The 22,735-nt window shown below is 43.5% G+C and overlaps 1 protein-coding gene across 4 annotated transcripts in view; it reads left to right on the plus strand.

The window, feature by feature from the left end:
- METTL2A (methyltransferase 2A, methylcytidine) overlaps window positions 1-22,735 on the plus strand; it is a 29,909-nt gene that overhangs the window by 738 nt on the left and 6,436 nt on the right. For 2 of the 4 annotated variants that reach the window (XM_038385512.2, XM_043503380.1), the window contains exons 2-9: window positions 1,311-1,402; window positions 7,295-7,674; window positions 10,254-10,303; window positions 12,954-13,014; window positions 15,544-15,683; window positions 18,908-19,014; window positions 19,230-19,295; window positions 21,689-21,865. In XM_038385512.2, coding sequence (XP_038241440.1) covers window positions 1,311-1,402; window positions 7,295-7,674; window positions 10,254-10,303; window positions 12,954-13,014; window positions 15,544-15,683; window positions 18,908-19,014; window positions 19,230-19,295; window positions 21,689-21,861 — 1,069 coding nt within the window. In that variant the 3' untranslated portion in view covers window positions 21,862-21,865. The remainder of the gene's footprint in view (window positions 1-1,310; window positions 1,403-7,294; window positions 7,675-10,253; window positions 10,304-12,953; window positions 13,015-15,543; window positions 15,684-18,907; window positions 19,015-19,229; window positions 19,296-21,688; window positions 21,866-22,735) is intronic. The other 2 variants (XM_043503381.1, XM_038385513.2) reach the window with 1 other exon arrangement.

Genomic DNA, 22,735 nt, shown 5'->3' on the forward strand with positions numbered 1-22,735 from the left:
CCAACCCCCCCCCACACACACACCTCCTCCAGCCTGGGGGGCACTGACACTCTCCATGCGCAGCCTGACCCCTCAGACTCGAGGGGCACCCTGCGAAACGGGGAGAACCGCCCCCCTTTCCATGTGCACACAGTCCTCCCCCCTAGGCCCCAGGGGAACCAAGCCCCCACCCGCCTTTCCATGCAGACCATCCCGCCCCAGGGGAACCAAGCATCCCAATGGGAACTGTTCCTTCTTTCCAACTGCACAACCTGTCTCCTTCCTCACTTGGTGATAGGGTGACCAGATATCCTGATTTTATAGGGACAGTCCCGATTTTGGGGTCCTTTTCTTATATAAGCGCCTATTACCCTCCACCCCATCCCGATTTTTTTACATTTGCTGTCTGATCACCCTACTTGGTGATCCAGTTTTGGATTATATGACTCAAAGGCGCTTCATAAAAGTAAATCCTCAATTTCCTTTCTCTGGAAATGAGGCATTCTTAGGGATCTACTGTTCTGTTTCTTTAAGTCTTTTGTCTCTATCAAATAGTATTGAAAGAATAACCCATTTTAGGTCCTGAATAATTTCGCTAGGCCCCTACATTCTTCTTTGTCCTGTCTCGTTTGCATCATCTTGCTTCGCTCTTTTTAAATTATCACTTACTTTAATGTCTGCACAGCTGTGTATGCACATTAAAACTGTCAACATGCTTTTAAAATCTGAAAGTTTCCCTGTACCCAGTGCTATCTCTAGGATATTCATGCATATTGTTCAATATTAAATTGTGTATGAATTAAAGTGATTTTAGTATATGACAGGAGTGTTGTCTGCTTTGTCAATAAAGGATGCCTATTTGTGTCAAATGTGATAGTGATTTAGTGGTGTGGATTTGTGTCCATTGAAACTGGATGGGCATCCAAAACCATTCACACACACCTCTGAACAGCCATCACATGTTATGTGATCAGCTTTAGATCACTACCTAACTGGCCCAGAGTTGAATTGGAGACCAACAGTTGAAAACCCTATTATTACCAGTTCAGTGAGCCGGCTAATTCCCTCCCTTTGTTTGCTTATTAAGAGTGGTTTTGGTTCTTAATTTACCAGATATTGAAATGCTGTTACACTGCCAGCAGCTTTCTTTCCCCCCCCCCCCCCCCCCGTCTTAACCTTCCTAGCTAAAGCAGCAAAGAGTCCTGTGGCAATAACGTCTGTTAGTCTATAAGGTGCCACAAGACTCTTTGCTGCTTTTACAGATCCAGACTAACACGGCTACCCTTCTGATACTTTTCTAGCTAAGTAGCTTATTTTATTTTTCCTAACAGGGATAATGTAGAATGGTCTGAAGAGCAGGAAGCCAGTGCAAGGAACAAAGTTCAAGAGAACAGCAGGCAGCTTGTTCCACAAGACAAACAAGGTACTTCTAGATGTCACTCTATTTCTTACAAATCTTGATGTAGCAATACAATAGCTGACTATTCTAGCCAAAAACAAAGATTCATCTTCATTTATTCCCCCCAAAATTTTCCAAAACTGCTGATTTTAAAGATTCAGGGTCTGTTTAGTATGTGCCGCTAGATGCCTTTTGAACTTTTCCCATAACTCATCCCATTAGACTTTAATGACAGGTTTCAGAGTAGCAGCGTGTTAGTCTGTATCCGCAAAAAGAACAGGAATATTTGTGGCACCTTAGAGGCTAATTTATTAGAGCATAAGCTTTCGTGGGCTACAGCCCACTTCATTGGATGCATAGAAAGGAACATATAGTAAGAAGATATATACATACAGATAAGTTGGAAGTTGCCATACAAATTGTGAGAGGCTAATTAGTTAAGATGAGCTAGTATCAGCAGGAGAAAAAAGCTTCTGTAGTGATAATCAAGATGGCCCATTTAGACCGTTGACAAGAGGGTGTGACTTTAAGTGATCTTGGTTGGGAGGATCACTTTGGCCTTGAACTCCCTTGTTGATGTTTTATGTATTAATAGGAAATGCCATAAATCATATAAACAAACTTCACCTAGTATAAGGCAAGGGGCTGATTCTGTTCTGCCTTCATAGCTGTCTATCTCTCTAGCAGCTTAATGACTTCTAACATTTAATCTTCAAGTTCCTTGCATCATGATATGCTGCTTGTGAAATAAACTCAGTCTTTCTCCTGTTAAGCTATAGGCAGTATTGGAGGTGCCTATATTTATCTGCATTAAGTTAATGGTAATAGTTGAAACAGAGACTAAGAAAAAGGTTAGTTTATTCAAGATCATGCATTGAATGTTTGGCATCAAATCATAGGATTGGAAGGGATCTCATGAGGTCTTCTAGTCCAGTCCCCTGCACTCAAGGCAGAACCAAGCATCATCTAGATTAGGGGTGGGCAAACTTTTTGATCCAAGGGCCACATCGGGGTTGCGAAACTGTACGGAGGGCCAGGTAGAGAAGACTGTGCCTCCCCAAACAGCCTGGCCCCTCCCCTATCCGCCACTTCCCACCCCCTGACTGCCCCCCTCAGAACCGCCAACCCATCCAACGCCCCTGCTCCTTGTCCCCTGACTGCCCTGACCCCTATCCACATCCCTGCCCCCTGACAGGCCCCCCGGGACTCCACTCCCAACCCTCCCTGTTCCCCGTCCCCTGAGTGCTCCACCCCATCCAACCTCCCCCTGCTCTCTAACTGCCCCCCTGGGACCTCTGCCCACTTGAGCCAGAGCGGTGGTGGCACGGCTGTGGGGGAGGGGGAACAGCAGGGGAGGGGCCAGGGACTAGCCTCCCTGGCTGGGAGCTCAGGGGCCGGGCAGGATGGTGCCGCGGGCCGTAGTTTGCCCACCTCTGATCTAGACCATCCCTGGCAGGTGTCTGTCCAACCTACTCTTAAAAATCTCTAATGACAAAGATTCCACAGCCTCCCTAAGCAATTTATTCCAGTGCTTTATTACCCTGTTAGGATATTTTTCCTAATGTCTCATCTAAACTGCCCTTACTTCAATTTAAGCCCATTGCCTCTTGTCCTATCCTCAAAGATTAATGAGAACAATTTTTCTCCCTCCTCCTTGTAAGAAGCTTTTCCATACTTGAAGACTGTTGTGTCCCCCCTCAGTCTTCTCTTCTCCAGCCTAAACAAACCCAGTTTATTCAATCTTCCCTCATAGATCATGTTTTCTAGACCTTTAATCATTTTTGTTGCTCTTCTCTGGACTTTCTCCAAATCTTTCCTGAAATGTGGCACCCAGAACTGGACACAATAGTCTAATTGAGGCCTAATCAGTGTGGTACTAAAGTTCTAAGCTGGTTCTTTCAAATTCCCTTCACTTGCTCAGACCTTGGTGCAGGAGATATTGGCGTATCCATCACTTAAACTCACAGTAGTTTTAAATCTGAATCAAGCTGGAGAAGCGTAGCTCTGCAGCTAATGTTTTGGTTAAAGCTGCTCTAAAATTCACCCAGCACCTTTCCTCTCCTGCTCTGAGATCTAATTCTACTTTACAAAAGACAGTGAAAGTGTCATGCTGTCCTCTGCTATATCTTTCTCTCGCGCAAGACCAGGGATTTGGTTGATGTTACTTGTTATATCCCACCTCACACTTGGATGTAGCTAAATAGGAATAGTCTATGTTGGTATTTCTTCAGAAGGCTGCTCCTGGGTATCGAGCTGGACTTTCTTCTTTAATTAAAATTAAAGGGGCGTGAGTCTATTACATCTGTAAGGCAAAAATGCAAATTTGGATGGGGCTATTCAAGCCCTTTCCATTTAGCATTCCGTTGTGTTCACAATAGCAGGCTTTTTACTATGGCTAAGACTGACCCTCCTAAACACTTGGGTCTAGATTCTCAAAAGTGCTCAGTACCCAGCAGCAGCAATTGTGATATCCAACGTGCTGAGTTCATTTGAAAATCAGGCCATTAGACAATACTGCCCAACTATCCACTAGCTTTGCTTACTCCTAGAGTAGAGGAGAGATGGTAACTCTGCCATCTCTGTGTGACTTAATATACAGCTATAATTCAGTGCATGGCACTCCTTAGTGGTATTCTAGACAGAATGGAATCCCTCCTGAAGCTCTTGTGATCTAAAGATGGGTAGCTACGCTACAGACCAATACAATGCAAAGTTGGATATTGGTCATTACAGCTGCAGTATCTTGTGGAACAGGTGGGCCTTCAGAATTTATTTTGAAGGAGAGGGGAGGGTGTCTGGGAAAGGGTATTAACTAGCGGGGGGTATGGAAAAAGCAGTGTGGCTTCCACTCTTTCCCTTTGGAGACAATAATTCATTGGGTCCATGGAGTCTCTGATTCCCTCCTCATCTTCTGTGGCCATTAATTTTTGTTTGGGGACATATTTCATCCAGGATATTCCTCTCATGTGAAAGGGTGAGTATGGGCTGGACTTTGTTAGTTGTCCTCACAAGGAAGAGCAGAGAGATCAGGACTTCCAACCAAGGAAAGAGATCTGCAGGAATCCAGCTCACACATGGTCGTCCTCTCATACTAGAGTTCTGACTAAAGGGAATATTTTTAATATTCCTGATCTTGAAGCAGGAATTATGGGTGAAGTTCATTGGGCCATGCTGGGAAAACGTCAAATTGGATGATTATAATGGATCTTTCTGGACGTAAAATCTATTTTGTGAGTGATACTTATCAGCTGGTCCTTGATTTCTTGTTCTTATGGTGCTACTAATAGTCTGCGCTGATCTGAGGTCTTTGTTGTTTTACAAACAGTAAGTGCTACAACATCTCTGAGGTAGGTAAGGCTTTATACAGGACTACTAGAAGGACCACCACACCTCTGGGATAGAAAATAACCGCTGTCCAGTAATGCACAGCACTACTGCATTATTCTTCAGGACGGGAAATGCATAGTATCTTATGCAGTGGATATCACAGGAGGCATTTAGGTCAGAGGTTCTCAACCAGGTGTACACATACCCCTTGGGGTATTCAGAGGTCTTCCAAGGGTTACACCAACTCATCTATATATTTGCCTAGTTTTACAACAGGCTACATAAAAAGCTCCAGCGAAGTCAGTACAGACTAAAATTTCATACAGACAATGACTCGTTTATACGGCGCTATATACTATACACTGAAATGTAAGTACAATATTTATATTCCAATTGATTTATTTTATAATTATATGTTAAAAATGAGAAAGTCAGCAATTTTTCAGTAATAGCATGCTGTGACACTTTTTTGTATTTTTATGGCTGATTTTGTAAGCAAGTAGTTTTTAAGTGAGGTGGAGCTTGAGGATACGCAGGACAAATCAGACTTCTGAAAGGGATATGGTAGTCTGGAAAGGTTGAGAGCCACTGATTTAGGTAATTAGAATGTAGATCGCTGAGTTGAAATCTTGCCAAGATACCAAGGGTAGCATCCCCTACGTGTATGAACATGTGGAATTTTATCAGTGCCTCATGTTTTCTCATCTGAAAGATGGCACCACTAGCACTGTACTTCCTTGCCTCCACATTAAGGCATTGGTTCCATGGAGCTCAGGAAAAACCACCAGCTACTGAATCAACAATACTACTTCCTCTGGAACTTTAGTGGTCTTTGTCTCCCATGTTAACATTGAATAGGCTTGACTCTGCTTAGTTTGAGATCTGATCGGATCACAGCATGAGGTGCTATGACTGCAATCTACTGTCAGATGTTAAAATCTCTCTTGACTTGGTTCAGAGGACATGGCTCTTTATGAGGCCCTTATAACTGAGATAAAGTTAGAGGGATTATTTTTATATTTAGTAGTTTGTGCTTCAAGATAAATCCTGCTAAAAATACACCCAGAACTGACTTTTCAATTCTTTGCCAAAACAATTTTTTTCTCCCTTGCCCAAGCCTTTTTTTAGACTGAGACTGCATTTCTCCCCAGACATTTCCAGCCTTCTTTTCTTTATCCTCCTTCAGACCTCTCTTATACAGTTAGGGAGATTCCAGCTTAATTTTCTGTATCGCAGGCTGGCTCAAGAGTAACTCCAATTTTAATGGATGCCCCTGCTTCAGCCTTCTATCCTTGGTGGGTGGTAGAGAAATAGAGTGAGAACTGTAGAAGAGGGTGAGTAATCATAATCGTAGGTGAATTTTCTGAGTTCAGTAAATAACAAGTCACTGTCCAAAGTTGTTTAAGGACTTGCATGTTGTTGAAATGCAGTTGGAGTCTGTGGCCCTCAGCCATAACACTTACAAGCTGATCAGCAGCATAAGGGTACTGAAATCAGTTATCTCTTCCCAGCACAATAGGCCAGGACTGCTCATGCCAAAACCTCACTTGAGAGAGAGGCTCACCACATTTGGAAGATGCTAATCAGTTCCTCACCCGCTGAGTCCATTTCCCAAGAGAGGAAGCAGCTCCAAGAACGGTATTAGGTATCTGAAATCTGTGCAGTCATGTCATGGAAATTTTCAGGCCATTTCTGATCCCATTAGAAACTAACTCAATCACCTCCACTCCACATCCGCAACAGGGGGAGTTCTTCCTGCTCTTGCTCATTATTGTGTTACTCATTTTATTAAATTGATCCAGGAGGTCTGAGAGATTGGAATCTGCAAGTGATAACACTCCCCACTAAGGTGTCTTGGCTGCATGGGGGAAAAGACATTTTCCTTAGTCGTCTTTTCGTGTCTGTAATATCAGAAATGTCTGATGCTCTAAATTGCACAAAACACTGGAAAATAAAATACTGGGAGCAGTCCTGTGCTGGCCGTAAGACTAAGTTATAATAATGTTTCTAATTTCACACAATTTCAAAGCACGCTACAAATACTACCTAAGCCTTGCACCACCTCTATGAGGTAGCTCAGTACTACCCCATTTTTCAGATGGGAAGCTAAAAGGCCTGATCCCAAAATATACGAAGTACCTTCATCTCTCATTGATTTCACTGGCAGTAGTAGGTGCTCAGTACTTCTCAGGAGTGAGGCCCTAAATGACTTTCCTCAGGTCCCAGAGAGAGTCAGTGGAAGAGATGGGGAATAGGACCCAGAGGTTCTTTATCAGTTCTCTACAAATAGGCCTTTTCTATCTCAGTGCAGTGAAATCCAGCTAGAAAGACAGACAACTTCTTTCACAAACTCCTTCCTTTTTTATTCCTAATGAGGTAGTGTGGTGTCTTAGCTGGGGAGAGGGCTAATCGCTCCTCATGCGAGGCAATTAGACTCAAATCAGGATGCTCCTCAATGAATAAGCCTAATTCTTAAATAAGTTGCTAAATACAGCATGGAGTTTGTGACCCCTGTTTGATTAAACTGATTGCAAGCTAAGAACTTTGACTTGTCTTCTGTTGACCTTTCTTCTGTGTCTTTGTTTACAGATGAATATGAGCTCAATGCTAATGAATACTGGAATGATTTCTATAAAATCCATGAAAATGGCTTCTTCAAGGACAGACACTGGCTATTCACTGAATTTCCTGAACTGACACCAAACCAGAACCTAAGTCAACCTGAGGCTTCTGCATACAAAGATGGTAGCACCAGAAAACCCAGAAACACCAGGCTGGGAAGCTGTGAAAATGGTCTTTGTTCATTGGAAACCAGAACACAAGAGCATCATCAATTGGACTTGATGAAAGACAGTAGTAATATCATCAACAGACTCAACACAGATAGAGAAGGAATACTGAAGTTGGGTGACCTGAAACTAAGTGATGGTGACTTCCCAGGATCCTCTGCCACTTACCGTATACTAGAGGTAACGTCAGTGAATGAGAGAAACAGCATCTTTCCCAAGTTTCAGAGTAGCAGCCGTGTTAGTCTGTATTCGCAAAAAAGAAAAGGAGTATTTGTGGCACCTTAGAGACTAACAAATTTATTTGAGCATAAGCTTTGGTGAGCTACAGCTCACTTCATTGGATGCATTTGGTGGAAAATACAGTGGGGAGATTTATATACACACACAGAGAACATGAAACAATGGGTTTTATCATACACACTGTAAGGAGAGTGATCACTTAAGATGAGCTATTACCAGCAGGAAGGAGGGGGGGAAGGAGGAAAAGTGATCACTCTCCTTACAGTGTGTATGATAAACCCATTGTTTCATGTTCTCTGTGTATATCAATCTCCCCTCTGTTTTTTCCACCAAATGCATCCGATGAAGTGAGCTGTAGCTCACGAAAGCTTATGCTCAAATAAATGTGTTAGTCTCTAAGGTGCCACAAGTACTCCTTTTCTTTTTTGCATCTTTCCCAAGAGAATCAAACTTGCCGTCAGAATCTTTGTTCACGAAGGTGACAGACTTCAAACTAACAGGTCATCGTGTACAACCTCACCAAATGCTGCAGCCAACACAACTTTACATACAGAACCAACCGTCTTTCTTACAAATCTATCCCAAAGCTCATTACAGAAATCAATAATAGTAGAGAAGCTGTAATATAGGCAAGGAGAGACCTTCATTTTCAGCTGAAATTTGATATAAGGGAAAGATTCAGGAAGGCTGCTGCAGAGGAGAAGGCTCTTGTACCAGCAGTAATGAGACTAAGCAAAGGAATAGACGTAGTCACAGAGATTGAGGCCAGAAGGGACCACCAGATCATCTTATTTGACCCCTCCTTCCCCATATTCCACAGACCACTATCATTACCCAGCACCTGTACAATAAACCCAACAATGAAAATCAGACCAAAGTATTACAGCCCGCAGGAGACGAAACTGTTATGTGCCACAGGCAGAGAATAGGATTGCCCAAGACCCCTGTAATGGCAGAGAAATGATTAAATGAGATATGCCCAGATAATCCTGACAAGTGACTTGTACCCACATGCTGCAGAGGAAAGCAAAAAAACCCCACAACAACCGGAGTGTAGGAGGATAGAGAGAGGACCACAGCTGTGAGATGGACTGGAGCAGCTCTGTGGAGGGTGTTTAAAAACAAAGAGGAAAACTTTGAACTGAATTAAACCTGTTGGGTTTTGGTTCAGATTGGTCTTTGTGACCAACTAGTTCCCAAAGGGATCCGTATCTGACTGTGTCCCACACTGAGGCCTTCTGAGATTCAAAATGCAAGTTATTACTATCTGATGTTAAAGTAATGGCTGAGGTCTCAGCATGAATTCTCGTTGTGTAAAGAGCTGGTTTGTTAACCGGGTTCAAGAAGCTTCCCTCTGTCCCTGACTTGTGGATTCTGCTCCTGAGTCTGTCTGACTTGAGTGACATAAAACTCTGAAAACTATATTGCAGACCAAACAAACCTTTGCAGTACAGCTAAGGAATTCTCAGGTAGTTGAGGTCTCAAAATGGTGATGCATAAGGGGTATAAACAGCATTCCTAGAACAGATTGTAGAACTCACCGGGCTAATAAACTATTAAAGCTGAAATATTTGTGCTGAGTTTGCCCACACAACCTGTCACTGTCAATGATCAATCATCATATATCTGTGGCTGGTTCAGTTTAAGAGTTGCGTTTACAGCAGTGGCCTGCCACCTGTTCTGTTGGAGCCCTGGTCTCCCAGAGGTGAGTCAGCATAAATAGCTTTGCAGCTCTCTGCAGGATCCTAGCACCTAAAACCCTGTTAGAGGCAACTTTCCATACTATTAAACCATCTCTGCTTTCATATCCCACCCGTATGCTTTCTGCACCCGCCGTCATTTCAAACATCCAATAGTACATTCCATTCTGCTTACTTCAGTCCTTCCACAGAAGTCCCTAAACATTCAGGAAAAAGCCACTGAACTAAATTGTATGGCTTCTCTTCTCTTCTCTTCAAATGAAAGTGAGGGGCAAGGGGCAGTAGCACCGCAGGCCCAGTTATAACGAGGGATAGTAGGAGAGCCATCTAGAAAGGGAGACTGAAATAATAGGGTGCAACTATAACAGAAAGAAAGAGAGCAAAACAAATTTCCTTCTCCCCTACCCTTCCTCATTGTCTCTGAATGGAAATGAAACTGACTAACCCCTGGCTTTTGAGGCTGCCTGAGTGACTCATACTGGTTGTTATGCTTGCAATTCCAGCTATAACAACTTTCAAGAATATCAGTGATCCACACAATCTGCCAGACTGTTGGTAGAATTAGGTAGCTAGCTTGGTGGCTTCCTGTGGATGCTTGGCTGCAGGGCCTGATCCTGAAAGGTGCTGAGCATCTTCATCTCTTATTAATGGGAGTTGCAGGTGTTCGTTGCTGTTTGGGATTGGTCCCCAGTAGGTTGCTGGAATATCATTTTGTGGCTCGAGGGTGATGCTTTGTAACAGCTGCTAAGTTCAGATTAGAAAGCAGGAGTCAGTGAGGAAAACAGTACAGGTGTGTAACTGGCTGCTCTTTTTCTGCAGGTTGGGTGTGGTGCTGGAAATACAGTCTTCCCAATTTTGCAAACCAACAAGTAAGCAGCTTTGATTATTTACTACTTGTAGAGAAAAAATTAATAACTGAAAATGTTGTGTTCCACTCTTTTTTTTTTTAATGCATAGACCCATTGCATATAAAAGAGGCTAAACACAAACACACCCACTTGTCAATTCTGTCCACACACATCTGAATGATTGAATTGAGGTTAAAAGGTTGCTGAGACTCCTTAGGATGCGTTTGATGGTCATGAAATTCTGCAGATCCACTCACCTGTGGCTTTCAAAGCACTTTACAGACAAGCTTCCCAATCTCTGTTTTCCATCCTTTCCCCCAAGATTTTAAGCATCATTGTACAGGTGGGGATGATGGAAGCACAGAGGCACTATGTAACTCATCCAAGACCACACAGCAAGTCATTGGTAGAGATGCGGATAAAGCCCAGTGCTCCTAACTCCCAGCTGCATGCTCTAACCATTAGACCCACTTCTTCCCTAAAACTTACTCTGCAAGTTAAATTGATTTTAAATCAACAGTTTTAATCCTAATTTAAATCAGCAAGCAGGAAACCTTGATTTAAGTCAACAATTTTAATCTTGTTTTGCATTTGTACTTCTTAGTTCTTTTCCTAAAGAAAGATTGCTTCTCATTGGCTGGTAACCATTAAAACGTTGATTTGCTAAACTAAATATAGCCTTTACATTAAATTTGGTACTGCTTGTTGCTAACCAGGAGGATACACTATCTCAATACACATTTATTTTAGCAATTATATAGCTTAATTTTACATTATTCAGATTCATAATTTTTAATTTTTTTTATTGTGTTAGAAAATGGTGAATGATGCATTTCTTTTTGATTAGATGAAAATTAATTTAGATGGAAATTGGAATTCAATTAAAATGCACAAATCCAGCATTTAATTTTTTTTTATTGCTTAAATACAACTACCTTAAATATGGTGGATACATAAGAAAAAAGAGGTAAATAGTGAGATGGCAAAGTTACATAAGAAAAAATAAAGGGGTGAACAGCGATTTGGCAAAGTTTGCAGGTGATACTAAACTGCTCAAGATAGTTAAGACCAAAACAGACTGTGAAGAACTTCAAAAAGATCTCACAAAACTCAGTGATTGGGCAACAAAATGGCAAATGAAATTTAATATGGATAAATATAAAGTAATGCACATTGGGAAAAAATAACCCCAACTATTTATACAATATGATGGGGGGCTAATTTAGCTACAGCTAATCAGGAAAAAGATCTTAGAGTCATCATGGATAGTTCTCTGAAGACATCCACGCACTGTGCAGCGGCAGTCAAAAAAGCAAATGGGATGTTAGAAATCATTAAAAAAGGGATAGAGAATAAGACGGAGAATATCTTATTGCCCTTATATAAATCTGTGGTATGTCCACATCTTGAATACTGTGTACAGATGTGGTCTCCTCATCTCAAAAAAGATATACTGGCATTAGAAAAGGTTCAGAGAAGAGCAACTAAAATGATTAGGGGTTTGGAACGGGTCCCATATGAGGAGAGATTAAAGAGGATAGGACTTTTCAGCTTGGAAAAGAGGAGACTAAGGGGGGATATGATAGCGGTATATAAAATCACGCGTGGTGTGGAGAAAGTGAATAAGGAAAAGTTATTTACTTGTTCCCATAATATAAGAACTAGAGGCCACCAAATGAAATTCATGGGCAGCAGGTTTAAAACAAATAAAAGAAAGTTCTTCTTCACACAGCGCACAGTCATGTAGAACTCCTTGCCTGAGGAGGTTGTGAAGGCTAGGACTATAACGGGGTTTAAAAGAGAACTGGATACATTCATGGAGGTTAAGTCCATTAATGGCTATTAGCCAGGATGGGTAAGGAATGGTGTCCCTAGCCTCTGTTTGTCAGAGGGTGGAGATGGATGGCAGGAGAGAGATTATCTGCTAGCTTCACTCCCTCTGGGGCACCTGGCATTGGCCACTGTCAGTAGACAGGATACTGGGCTGGATGGACTTTTGGTCTGACCCAGTATGGCCATTCTTGTGTTCTTAAGATTCTTAACACATGTTTAGTATTTAAAACTAACTGATTTATTAAACAAATGAAATATTGCGTGTAGGTAGAGAATCGAACTGAATGTTTCTGGTCACCATTTCTTTCAGGAATTTAAAACTAGTAGTTTTCATCCTCTTACACCTTGTTTTTATTCATAGATTAGGAGTTGAAAAAGCAGGAAAATTTTGTTTATTTTTCCAATCAATTTCTCAACTTTGAATGAACTAGTCATTGAACTGAAATAGTTGCATAAATTTAAATGAAAAAAATATTCACTTTGCACCTGCATAAGAAACTGCTGTTGTCAAAAGATAGTTTAGCACTTCAACAAAATCTAGTTATAGGTGCTTAGCCAGTGACTGCCACCACTTCAGTGCTTTGATTTTCTTTAAAACTTTGGCAGCAAACATATACTGCTTGAATATTTTTTACTTAAATTATTTTAATAGATTATAGCAAGTGTAGGTATTAATGTAGGTGGTCATAATTTCAAATTTAATTTTAAATAGGCTTATTTTTAAAAATAAAAACATATTTCAATTAAAAATCCAGGTTTTTTAATGATCAGTTTTTATCCACCCTGAGAACCATATGAGGCACGTGACTGTTTCCTGTTTCTTTTGCATTTATTTCAGTGATCCGGGGCTCTTTGTTTATTGCTGTGATTTTTCCAACACAGCTGTGGATCTTGTCCAGGTAAACTAAATATTGCATAAGTTCTAGATGAAGTCACAGCTAGATGGAAGCAGCTGATCCTGTGCAGCATTTGCAAAGAACTACAATTAGCACTGCCTTCATTAGTTCAGTTCTGCTGGTAGCTTCATATTTAGCTAGAACTGGATGCTTCCTCTCAGTGCAAGCAGATTAGGGGATCTGGCCATTGGAGGCTGCAGGAAGGAAGGGAACAAGATTAAATTTTTTAAAAAAGCGGGGGGGTGGGGGGGCAGTTTAACAATGGTTCTGGAAAACTAAGTCTGCTTTCCCTTCTCCTGTTATCAGCATCGGTTTTTCCAGACCAGATGCTGTTTAATTGGGTAGCTGCTGAAGTTTTGAAATCTTTCAAACTATTTCTTACAGCCTCAATCAATTAATGTTATTCTTGATTCACTTGTATCATTGATGTAACCACAGGTCTGGAAGCAGCATTTAATTGCTGCTGCACAGGCAGCTGGCGTAATGTCATGGTGGATGTTGACCTTGTTGTTTGGGGCAAGGGTTGACTTTAGCTATGAAATAGCAGGTATTAACAAACAAATCGGTTTAGAATGGAGTTTGGGAAACTTTGCTAGAGTGTTAAATTGACCAGCCAGTTTGATAGGAGAGATTGTGAGGGGGAGAAGGAAGGCAGCAAGGGGAAGCTACTCCAGCGTGACCGTTGGTGCTCCCCACCTTCCCAAGTAGCCACAGAGTGAAACTGACCAGAGTCTGCCTGTCACTGTGGGTGGGGTTGCTCCGCATCTCTGTAGAACAGTCCCCTTCTGCTTAAGAATCTAAATATGGTTTTGAGAGCCTGGCATTAGATATCCTGGTTTGATATCAACAAGGACAAGTGCAGAGTCCTGCACTTAGGACGGAAGAATCCCATGCACCGCTACAGACTAGGGACCGAATGGCTCGGCCGCAGTCCTGCAGAAAAGGACTTAGAGGTTACAGTGGACGAGAAGCTGGATATGAGTCAACAGCGTGCCCTTGTTGCCAAGAAGGCCAATGGCATTTTGGGATGTATAAGTAGTGGCATTGCCAGCAGATCAAGGGACATGATCGTTCCCCTCTATTTGACATTGGTGAGGCCTCATCTGGAGGACTGTGTCCAGTTTTGGGCCCCACACTACAAGAAGGATATGGAAAAATTGGAAAGAGTCCAGCGGAGGGAAACAAAAATGATTAGGGGACTGGAACACATGATTTATGAGGAGAGGCTGAGGGAACTGGGATTATTTAGTCTGCGGAAGAGAAGAATGAGGGATGGATTTGATAGCTGCTTTTAGCTACCTGAAAGGGGGTTCCAAAGAGGATGGATCTAGACTGTTCTCAGTGGTAGCAGATGACAGAACGAGGAGTAATGGTCTCAAGTTGCAGTGGGGGCGGTTTAGGTTGGATATTAGGAAAAACTTTTTCACTAGGAGGGTGGTGAAACACTGGAATGCGTTACCTAGGGAGGTGGTGGAATCTCCTTCCTTTGAAGTTTTTAAGGTCAGGCTTGACAAAGCCCTGGCTGGGATGATTTAGTTGGGGATTGGCCCTGCTTTGAGCAGGGGGTTGAACTAGATGACCTCCTGAGGTCCCTTCCAACCCTGATATTCTATGAAATGTTTAACCTAAGGGCCCAGTGCTATCCTACTGAAATCAGTACGAGTTTTACCATTGATTTCAGTGGAGCAGATTTAGTCCTTGACACTCTGTGCAGCTATAAAGGGGAGAATTCCAGCTTAATGGTATAAATCACCCATTTCTGGTCTTGATCGTTTGTGAGAGGTTTTACCTTAAAGCTGTTGCTGGTCCCACAGTCTGGCACTGCTTTTTTTGGTAGTAGTGAAGGACTGAATAGAGTGAGTCCAGAACTCTCTTATAACTCTGCCGTATCTACTTAATAATTTTCCATAGTTCCCCTCCACTTCCCTTTCTGACATCGCTCGAATATTCTAATTATAATAGCTGTACACACGGGTTATTCTGAGATGGACTCAAGGCCTCTGGGGATATGTCTACACTGCAGCAAAGGGCATGCCTCCCAGCCCACATACGCAGACTCCGCTCTAATTCGTGCACTTAAAAATAACATGTGGAAATTGCGGTGTGGGCAGTGATTCAGGCTAGCTGGTCAGGCTGGCTTGGACTTTGGATGGCTACCCCGAGCCATCGCCCATGCCACAGTGTCCACACAGCTATTTTAATACATCCGATGAAGTGAGCCGTAGCTCACGAAAGCTTATGCTCAAATAAATTTGTTAGTCTCTAAGGTGCCACAAGTACTCCTTTTCTTTTTGCGAATACAGACTAACACGGCTGCTACTCTGACAGCTATTTTTAGCACTCTGCCTTGAGCAGAGCTAGTGTGAGTCTATCCTGGGCTAGGAGGCACTAACCCAACTGCAGTGTAGACATACCCTGGCTCTTCCAGCTTTTCCACATGAAAGTGAAATGGAGACTGTGCAGCCAGGTAGCACTGGTATTTGTGTCTGACAGTTTCTGTATCCTCTTGTGTTGCTCCACTTTTAATTGCAGACCAATGAAGCGTATGACTCTTCTCGCTGTTTTGCCTTCGTTTATGACCTGTGCAAGGACCAAAGCCCATACCCAATGCCAGAGAAGAGTCTTGACATCATTATTCTCATCTTTGTCCTATCAGCTATTCTCCCAGAGAAGTAAGTCAGCCTCTACCACAGCACCAGCAATTCACTGTAATGAAAGGAGAAAAGGCTGCACATGACAAATGCAGTCAAAGGTCCTTCATGGGGGATATTAAAGTGATATTGTCAGGTTAAAACTTCGGTAGTGAAATAATCCTTACCTATGTTACTGAAACTCTAAATTTAGCCTAATGTACTCATCACCCTGTACTCTTTATATACTTTGTGTATTTCATTCCACTTGGACAATGAACAAGCAGTAGGGTCAATTTCACTTTATGGATTTGCCACCTTAGAGCAGTGCCCCAAAGTATGAGCTGCAAATGCTACCAGGGAATGTCTGAATCCAAGTAAACTATTCCTATGGACTTTTTTTTGCTCCTGAAATGGCTTCTATTAATATTAGGCTATATGAAACTTCATTTTATTTACATGCCTGCATTTTGGTCCTAAACTCACCGGGCAGTGTCATTTTTACAGATGAGCAAAGTGAGCACAGAATTTACGGGCAGTGTCCCCATTAACTCTGTGTTCACTTTACTCATCTATAAAAATAGGTGCAGTATAATATTTACCTACCTCACAGGAAGGTTGAGGTGAAGAGCAAGATATGTTACCTATATTCAGAATACATCAGTTGTATGTAGTGCATCTCTTGGCAGGACAGAGAGACTCTTGGTAACAGTAGGAGTACAAAGAGGATTTCTTATTCTGATCTCTGGTCACATACCAACCCTGTGACTCTTTTGGCTTTCTTTCTATGGGTGTGACTAGCACAGCATCTGCTGCTGAATGTCCCCACACAGGGCTTCCCACAGTTTGGCCTGGAAAGTACAGTCATGGAAGGGACTGCTGACTCCACTACATAATACAGATTATAGTAATGCCTTTTAAAATTGGAATACTTGCCAGATAGTAACATGGTGTGAAGATAAATGCAATTTACAAACCAGTATGTACTTAAATAATTACCTACTGTTCATTGTGTGGTTAGTGTTCAAGAACCTTGTCTGAGGTGACAAATCAGGACGCCTGAGTAGCCAACGCGATGTCATAATGCCAAATGCCTCGAAAACAGTGGTCTCTTCTTCTCATCTGAACCATATCCAGGCCAAGAAGACATTAAACATCAATTTCTGAAGATTAGCATTGATGCACAATCATCATCCACGATACTTGGGGATAACCCTGGACTGCGCACCCAGCTTCCATTGCCACCTTGAAGAAATCAGAAGGAAAACAAAGGCCAGAGTTCACATCATACAGAAGCTTGCAGGACCATCTGGGGAAAGCGACGCGTGCATGCGCCAAATGTTGACACTAGCCCTGGTCCATTCTGCAGTGGAATACTGTGCCCCAGTTTGGAGAAGAATCCCACACACCATTTTAGTGGACACTGAAATTAATGCCGTTCTTCGCATAATTAGTGGCACCCTTACATCAACACCACATCCATGGCTATCAGGACTGGCTAACATTGAGCCAGCAAATATCCAACGAGATGCTGCGACAGTTAGAGTACATAAAGATCATGGCAAATACCCCACTACCACTCTACCCTGACCTAGAACACCCGCCTTGCCACCGACTAAAATCAAGAAAATCCTTCTAGTCTCGTGCCATAGCCTCCTGGCAGACGATGGTCTGAAGCCTGGGCAGCTGCAGATGTACCAAACAAAAATCTAATTGACAAACCAACTGTGCAAGTGCCGGTTTTCTCCTCCGCATGGTGCATATGGACAGCTCCAAACCATATCCACACCGACGTGGAAGAAGTGCATAATTATTCCATAGATGGAAAGTGAAGGATTTGCTGAAATGCAACTGTGGTATGGTGCAAACTGTCGGAAACATCATGGATGATTGGCCAATCCAAGTTTATCGTGGAGGTGTTGCAGCCATTCCCATGGCCACCACCCCCTCTGCTCTGGGCTGAATAAGAGACCCAAAGATCCAACTGTAGTCATGCCTTTGCTCTCACTGTTTCACTATCGCCATACGAAAGAAGACGAGGACAACTGTGTGGCTACATTGTCTATATGTAAAAGAGAAGCTGCTTGTGGTCAATAAACACATTATGATTAGTGGGCACTGCCCAGTGGCACTCATGGACTGTCTTTGAGTTCTGTGTTTCTACAACAGAGTCCTGGTCCGTGACAGGGGCTCTGAGACACCATGATAATACAAGAAACAAAAATGAGTGCATCTGTGGCACCCATGTGATAACATTCTTCGCTGACGGCTGATACCTAGCATGGCAAAGCCGCTTTGAATGGTTCAGGCTCTCTTGGAGAGGTTGTTGGGCCAGGTCTCATAGAGCTGAGCCCATGCCAGAGCATATGGAAATATGATCAGCCAAGCCCGGGAAAGCTGAATGCTGTAAACCAGGGTACCTTATGTTTTGGGATCACTTAGGTCTATGTTTCAAAGCTACTAAGTACCAACAGTGTCAGCTGAAGTCCATGGTGGCTGCAGGTGCCAGCACTTCTGAAAATCCGGCCCAAGGTGCCACAGGTTAGACACTCACGGAAATTTCATGGATACGTTCATAGATTCTAAGGCCAGAAGGAGCCATTATTATCACCTCATCTAACTTCCTGTAAAACACCAGCCAGAGCACCTCGCCCAATAATTGCTGTATCGAGCCCATGACATGTGGTTGAGCTGTTTAGCATATCCTTTAGAAAGTCATCCAGCCTTGACCTTTAAGACTTCAAGTGATGGAGGATCCACTACATCTCTATGTCCATTGTTCCAGTGGTTAACTGCCCTCACTGTTAGAAATGTTCTAGTCTGATTTTTGTCTAGCGTCTAGGATTCCTGCCCAAACTCTCACAGGGAATCCATGCAAAACCATGGATAGCACTTGAGGATCCTGTGCTAAACCACATGACCACTTCTCATGTGATGCCATCTTACAAAAACCTTTTCAGATAAACAGAGTTATAGCCTACATGTCCACGTGTATAGATGCAATCCAGTTTATCAGCACAACTCCTGATAAAACCACAGCAATCTTCATATTCTCCACTATAAACCCACCCTTTTAAAAACCTTAAATCAACTGAGCTGTTTAGAATGAGAATTTTTCACTCAAGTCATATTTTGTAAATAAAAGCCTAAACATAAAGGAACTCTGTCTCTTTGGTAAGCTCAACTCATTCTAATGTTCTGAGGGATGAAGGAAGCAAGCATAACTTTGAAGGGTGTTGAATTTTCCTAATTTGCCCTTTTCCCAGGATGCAGTGCGTCATTAACAGACTGAGCCGGCTTCTGAAACCAGGAGGAATGATTCTGTTACGAGATTATGGTCGTTATGACCTGGCACAGCTTCGGTTTAAGAAAGGTATTTCCTCCTTCCGTGCTTGAACCCTTGACGCATCAGGGATGTGAGAGTGTCTGCAGGGGAGGCTGCCGTGTCTAGGAGACAGGCTGATAACTTCCCCTTCAGCACAGTGTGCAGTAGGGGGTAGGGATTGCCATCTGCCTTCTTGTGCGGCTGATTGGCTGATTTAAAATAAGTTAAGTGGATAATACTGTCCGAACAACTCTTGCCCCCAGGTCGGTGTCTGTCCGATAACTTCTACGTGAGAGGCGATGGGACCAGAGTTTACTTCTTTACACAAGGTACAAGATTAGATATTGTATTCCTAACCTTCTCACCTTCCTCATTCCTTTGTGTGGGGAATTTCTACAAACCCACAGAGGCGAGCAGCTGACTCAGACGTACCCTCCCTGGACCGGGCTGAAACGATAGAGGTTTATCAGTTGCATGGAGAACTGGGCCTGTAGATCATTGTGAAATATGGCTTAGTGCATTCCTTCGTGTAGTGGAGAATCCTTCCCCATCTGCCTCACATGCAGGGGGCCCTCTTGCAATGGAACTAGTGTGCTTGCTACACTGGGGAGTCGGGGGGAAGAAGGACAGGGAGCAGAATTTGAGGAGGTGTGGGGAGGGGCGTTCCCTGGATACTGTTGCACGGGAGAGGTTACATAGGGGTGGAGCCAGAGGGGCCAGCACTCTGAGGATCTTGCCTTCTGCCTCCCCCAATGTGGGGGCACTAAAGACTACTCTGGCTGCTGGGCTGGGGTAGCCTCAGCAAAACAACTCGCTGCTGCACCATGGGGCTTGTACTCTTCTCCACCCATCACCCCTGCTCTCCAAATCCCCAGCCAAGTTAGTGATATTGGGCACCTCTATCCTACTGCTGGTAATCCTTAGTCAGGTCTAAAATGATCAGTGGATGTAGGGCTGTGGTACTACTGCAACAAGCTGGTTCAGTTCACTGCACAGGGCATATCGGTTACAGCTAAATTCTAAAATGGGTGCTTCAAAAGGAAGAAAATGGCTGTCTGGCAAAGGTTGCAGCATGGCAGGTATGGGATAAAAGAGCACAAGCTGGAACTTGTTAACCCTTTGCTACAGAAACACTGTAAAATCACATGCTCCCAGAGCTGCAGTTACACTGGATCTCTCCCCAGCACGACTAGGTCTCTGACTTTACATGCAGCCAGTGCGTCAGGGCACCCTGGTACAAAATGCATCATGCCGCCTATCGCTTGTGTTTGGACTACTTGGCTAAAGCATTGTTCTGGCCTAGAGGGTGCTTGGTGTCTTGATCAGCCCCATCTTGATGTGGCTTTTCTGGGATGTTTTTGGATTAATGACCACAATCCATATCAGTAGGGCCCTACCAAATTCATGGCCATGAAATACGCGTCACAGGCCATGAAATTTGGTCTCCCTCTATGAAATCTGGTCTTTTGGGTGCTTTTACCCTGTACTGTACTGTACTGTATTGATTTCACAGGGCAGACAGGGGTCCTGACCCAAAAGGAAGTTACAAGAGAGTCACAAGGTTATTTTGTGGGGGGGTCGCGGTATTGCCACCATTACTTCTTCACTGCCTTCATAACTGGGTGGCCGGAGAGCGGTGGCTGTTGGCCAGGTGCCCAGCTCTGAAGGCGGTGCCCTGCCCACAGCAGAGTAGAAGTAAGGTTGGCAATGCCAGACCATGCCAACCTTGCCTCTGCATTGCTGCCTTCAGAGCTTGGGAGTGGCAGCGGCTGCTGACTGCGGGCCCAGCTCTGCAGGCAGCAGCGCAGAAGTAAGGGCAATACCACACCCCATCCTTATTTCTGCACTGCTTCTGGCGGCGACTCTGCCTTCAGAGCTGGGCTCCCAGCCAGCAGCCGCTGCTCTCCAGCTGTTCCGCTCTGAGGGCAGCTGTGGCCAGCAGCAGCACAGAAGTAAGGGTAGAAGTACCAACCCCCCTCCCCCACAATAACCTTCCAACCCTCCCACAACTCCTTTTTGGGTCAGGACCCCTACAATTACAACACTATGAAACTACAAATTTAAATAGTTGAAATCATGACATTTACTATGTAAAAAAATCTTATGATCATGAAATTGACCAAAATGGACCGTGAATTTGGTAGGGTCCTATATATCAGACATACAGGACTATAAGCTTAACCCTAGAGCTTTACAGCATAGGCCTGATCCTGTAGGGTGCTGTGTGTCCTTCATTCCCAGGGACTTCGGGATTTGAGGGTGCTTAGCATCTTGATCAAGCCCCTTGAAAAACACATTCCTGTTTCAACTATCCCTAATCTTGGAAAGTCCATCCCCTCAGACATTCATGCATGGACAATGCCCACCTCTTCATTCCAGGGTTGCTGCTGTCTTCCCTTCCTCCTCCCCTTTGCTTTCTGTGATGCTGATCATCCAAGCACTTCTCTTCCCCCTCAGTAGAGCAGAGCAGAACATGTACCCCAAGGTCGCTGTTAACTCTTGCCATGAATTGACCGCAATGGTTGGCAGACAAGGTAGAGGTCACGACACATTCAAAGCCAGATATCATGTGGTCCTTCCATTTGACTGTGGAATCAAAAGCACTGGATTTTTCCAGAACTTCCTTGAACATTCAAAGGAATCTTGTGGCTCCCACTTAGAGCAGTTTAACCTACAACAAGCAAGCGTTGATCAAATTAATGCTTCTGCCCACTCCTCCTAGATGAACTGGATGCTCTTTTCACCACGGCTGGGTTGGAAAAAGTCCAGAATCTGGTCGATCGGCGCCTACAGGTGAATCGAGGGAAGCAAGTGACAATGCATCGAGTGTGGATCCAGTGTAAATACTGCAAGCCCTTCCCTGCAGGACATAAGGAGAATGGGCACGTTCATTAGCAAGGTGTGTCTATCACATGTGCTGTATTTGGACTTGCTGGGACTCTCCTCCTGTGAAGCATGTGGCACTGAGCAGACCTGCCATATCATGCTGAATTCTGGTGCCTTCTGAAATGACCAGACTAGTCCTAAGTTCACATGCTTTGTGTGCAAGGTGGAGCTATGCTCAGGACAACTCCACAACAATATCTAGTTACTAGTCTGTTTTTTAAATTTAATGGTGACTAACAATTTACCTAAGAAATGGGCACTCACTATCTCTTGTTGAGCCTGAGCAAAATGAGTAACGAGTCCTCTGTCTTCCGAGTGCCTACATGAAAAGGAACAGGAGTTTGGACCTTATCTTCAGGTTTTGCAGTTTGCAGCACAGTGGGGTTCATTTCAACCATCCACTCTATCTACCCAGATCCTCTTGTCCCATCACCTTTTTGTCACTCGCTGGTCTAGATGTTGAAAATCAAAGTCATATAAGTTGCCCTAACAGTTTTAAAAGGCAGGCTGGCTAGTGAGTGCAGATTCATTCCAGCCCTGTGCTACTCATGCAGGCTCACATAGAGAGGATCACCTTCCATCCTACGTAAGGTAATCAACTGACTCGATGTGGTGGACGGTGTCTAGTAGTTAACTTAGTGGAAGCCTACCACAAGGTTCAAAAGCTATCCTTGTGTTCTACACCTTTGGGAGCCAGGTTTTTTTACTCTGTGGAATCTGTTTTAAATAGAGTGCGAGGATACAGTCTGTGTTACAATTATAAAGAACTGATTTACAGTAAACTTTTCCAGCCATGGTTTATACCACTACTTAAGCCTTTCCAAGCAAGCTAGTGTGCTGTACTGCAGCTGATCTGCGGGGGGAGGGATAGCTCAGTGGTTTG

This window comes from Dermochelys coriacea, chromosome 27 (genome assembly GCF_009764565.3).
Source record: "Dermochelys coriacea isolate rDerCor1 chromosome 27, rDerCor1.pri.v4, whole genome shotgun sequence".
Lineage (NCBI taxonomy): Eukaryota > Metazoa > Chordata > Testudines > Dermochelyidae > Dermochelys > Dermochelys coriacea.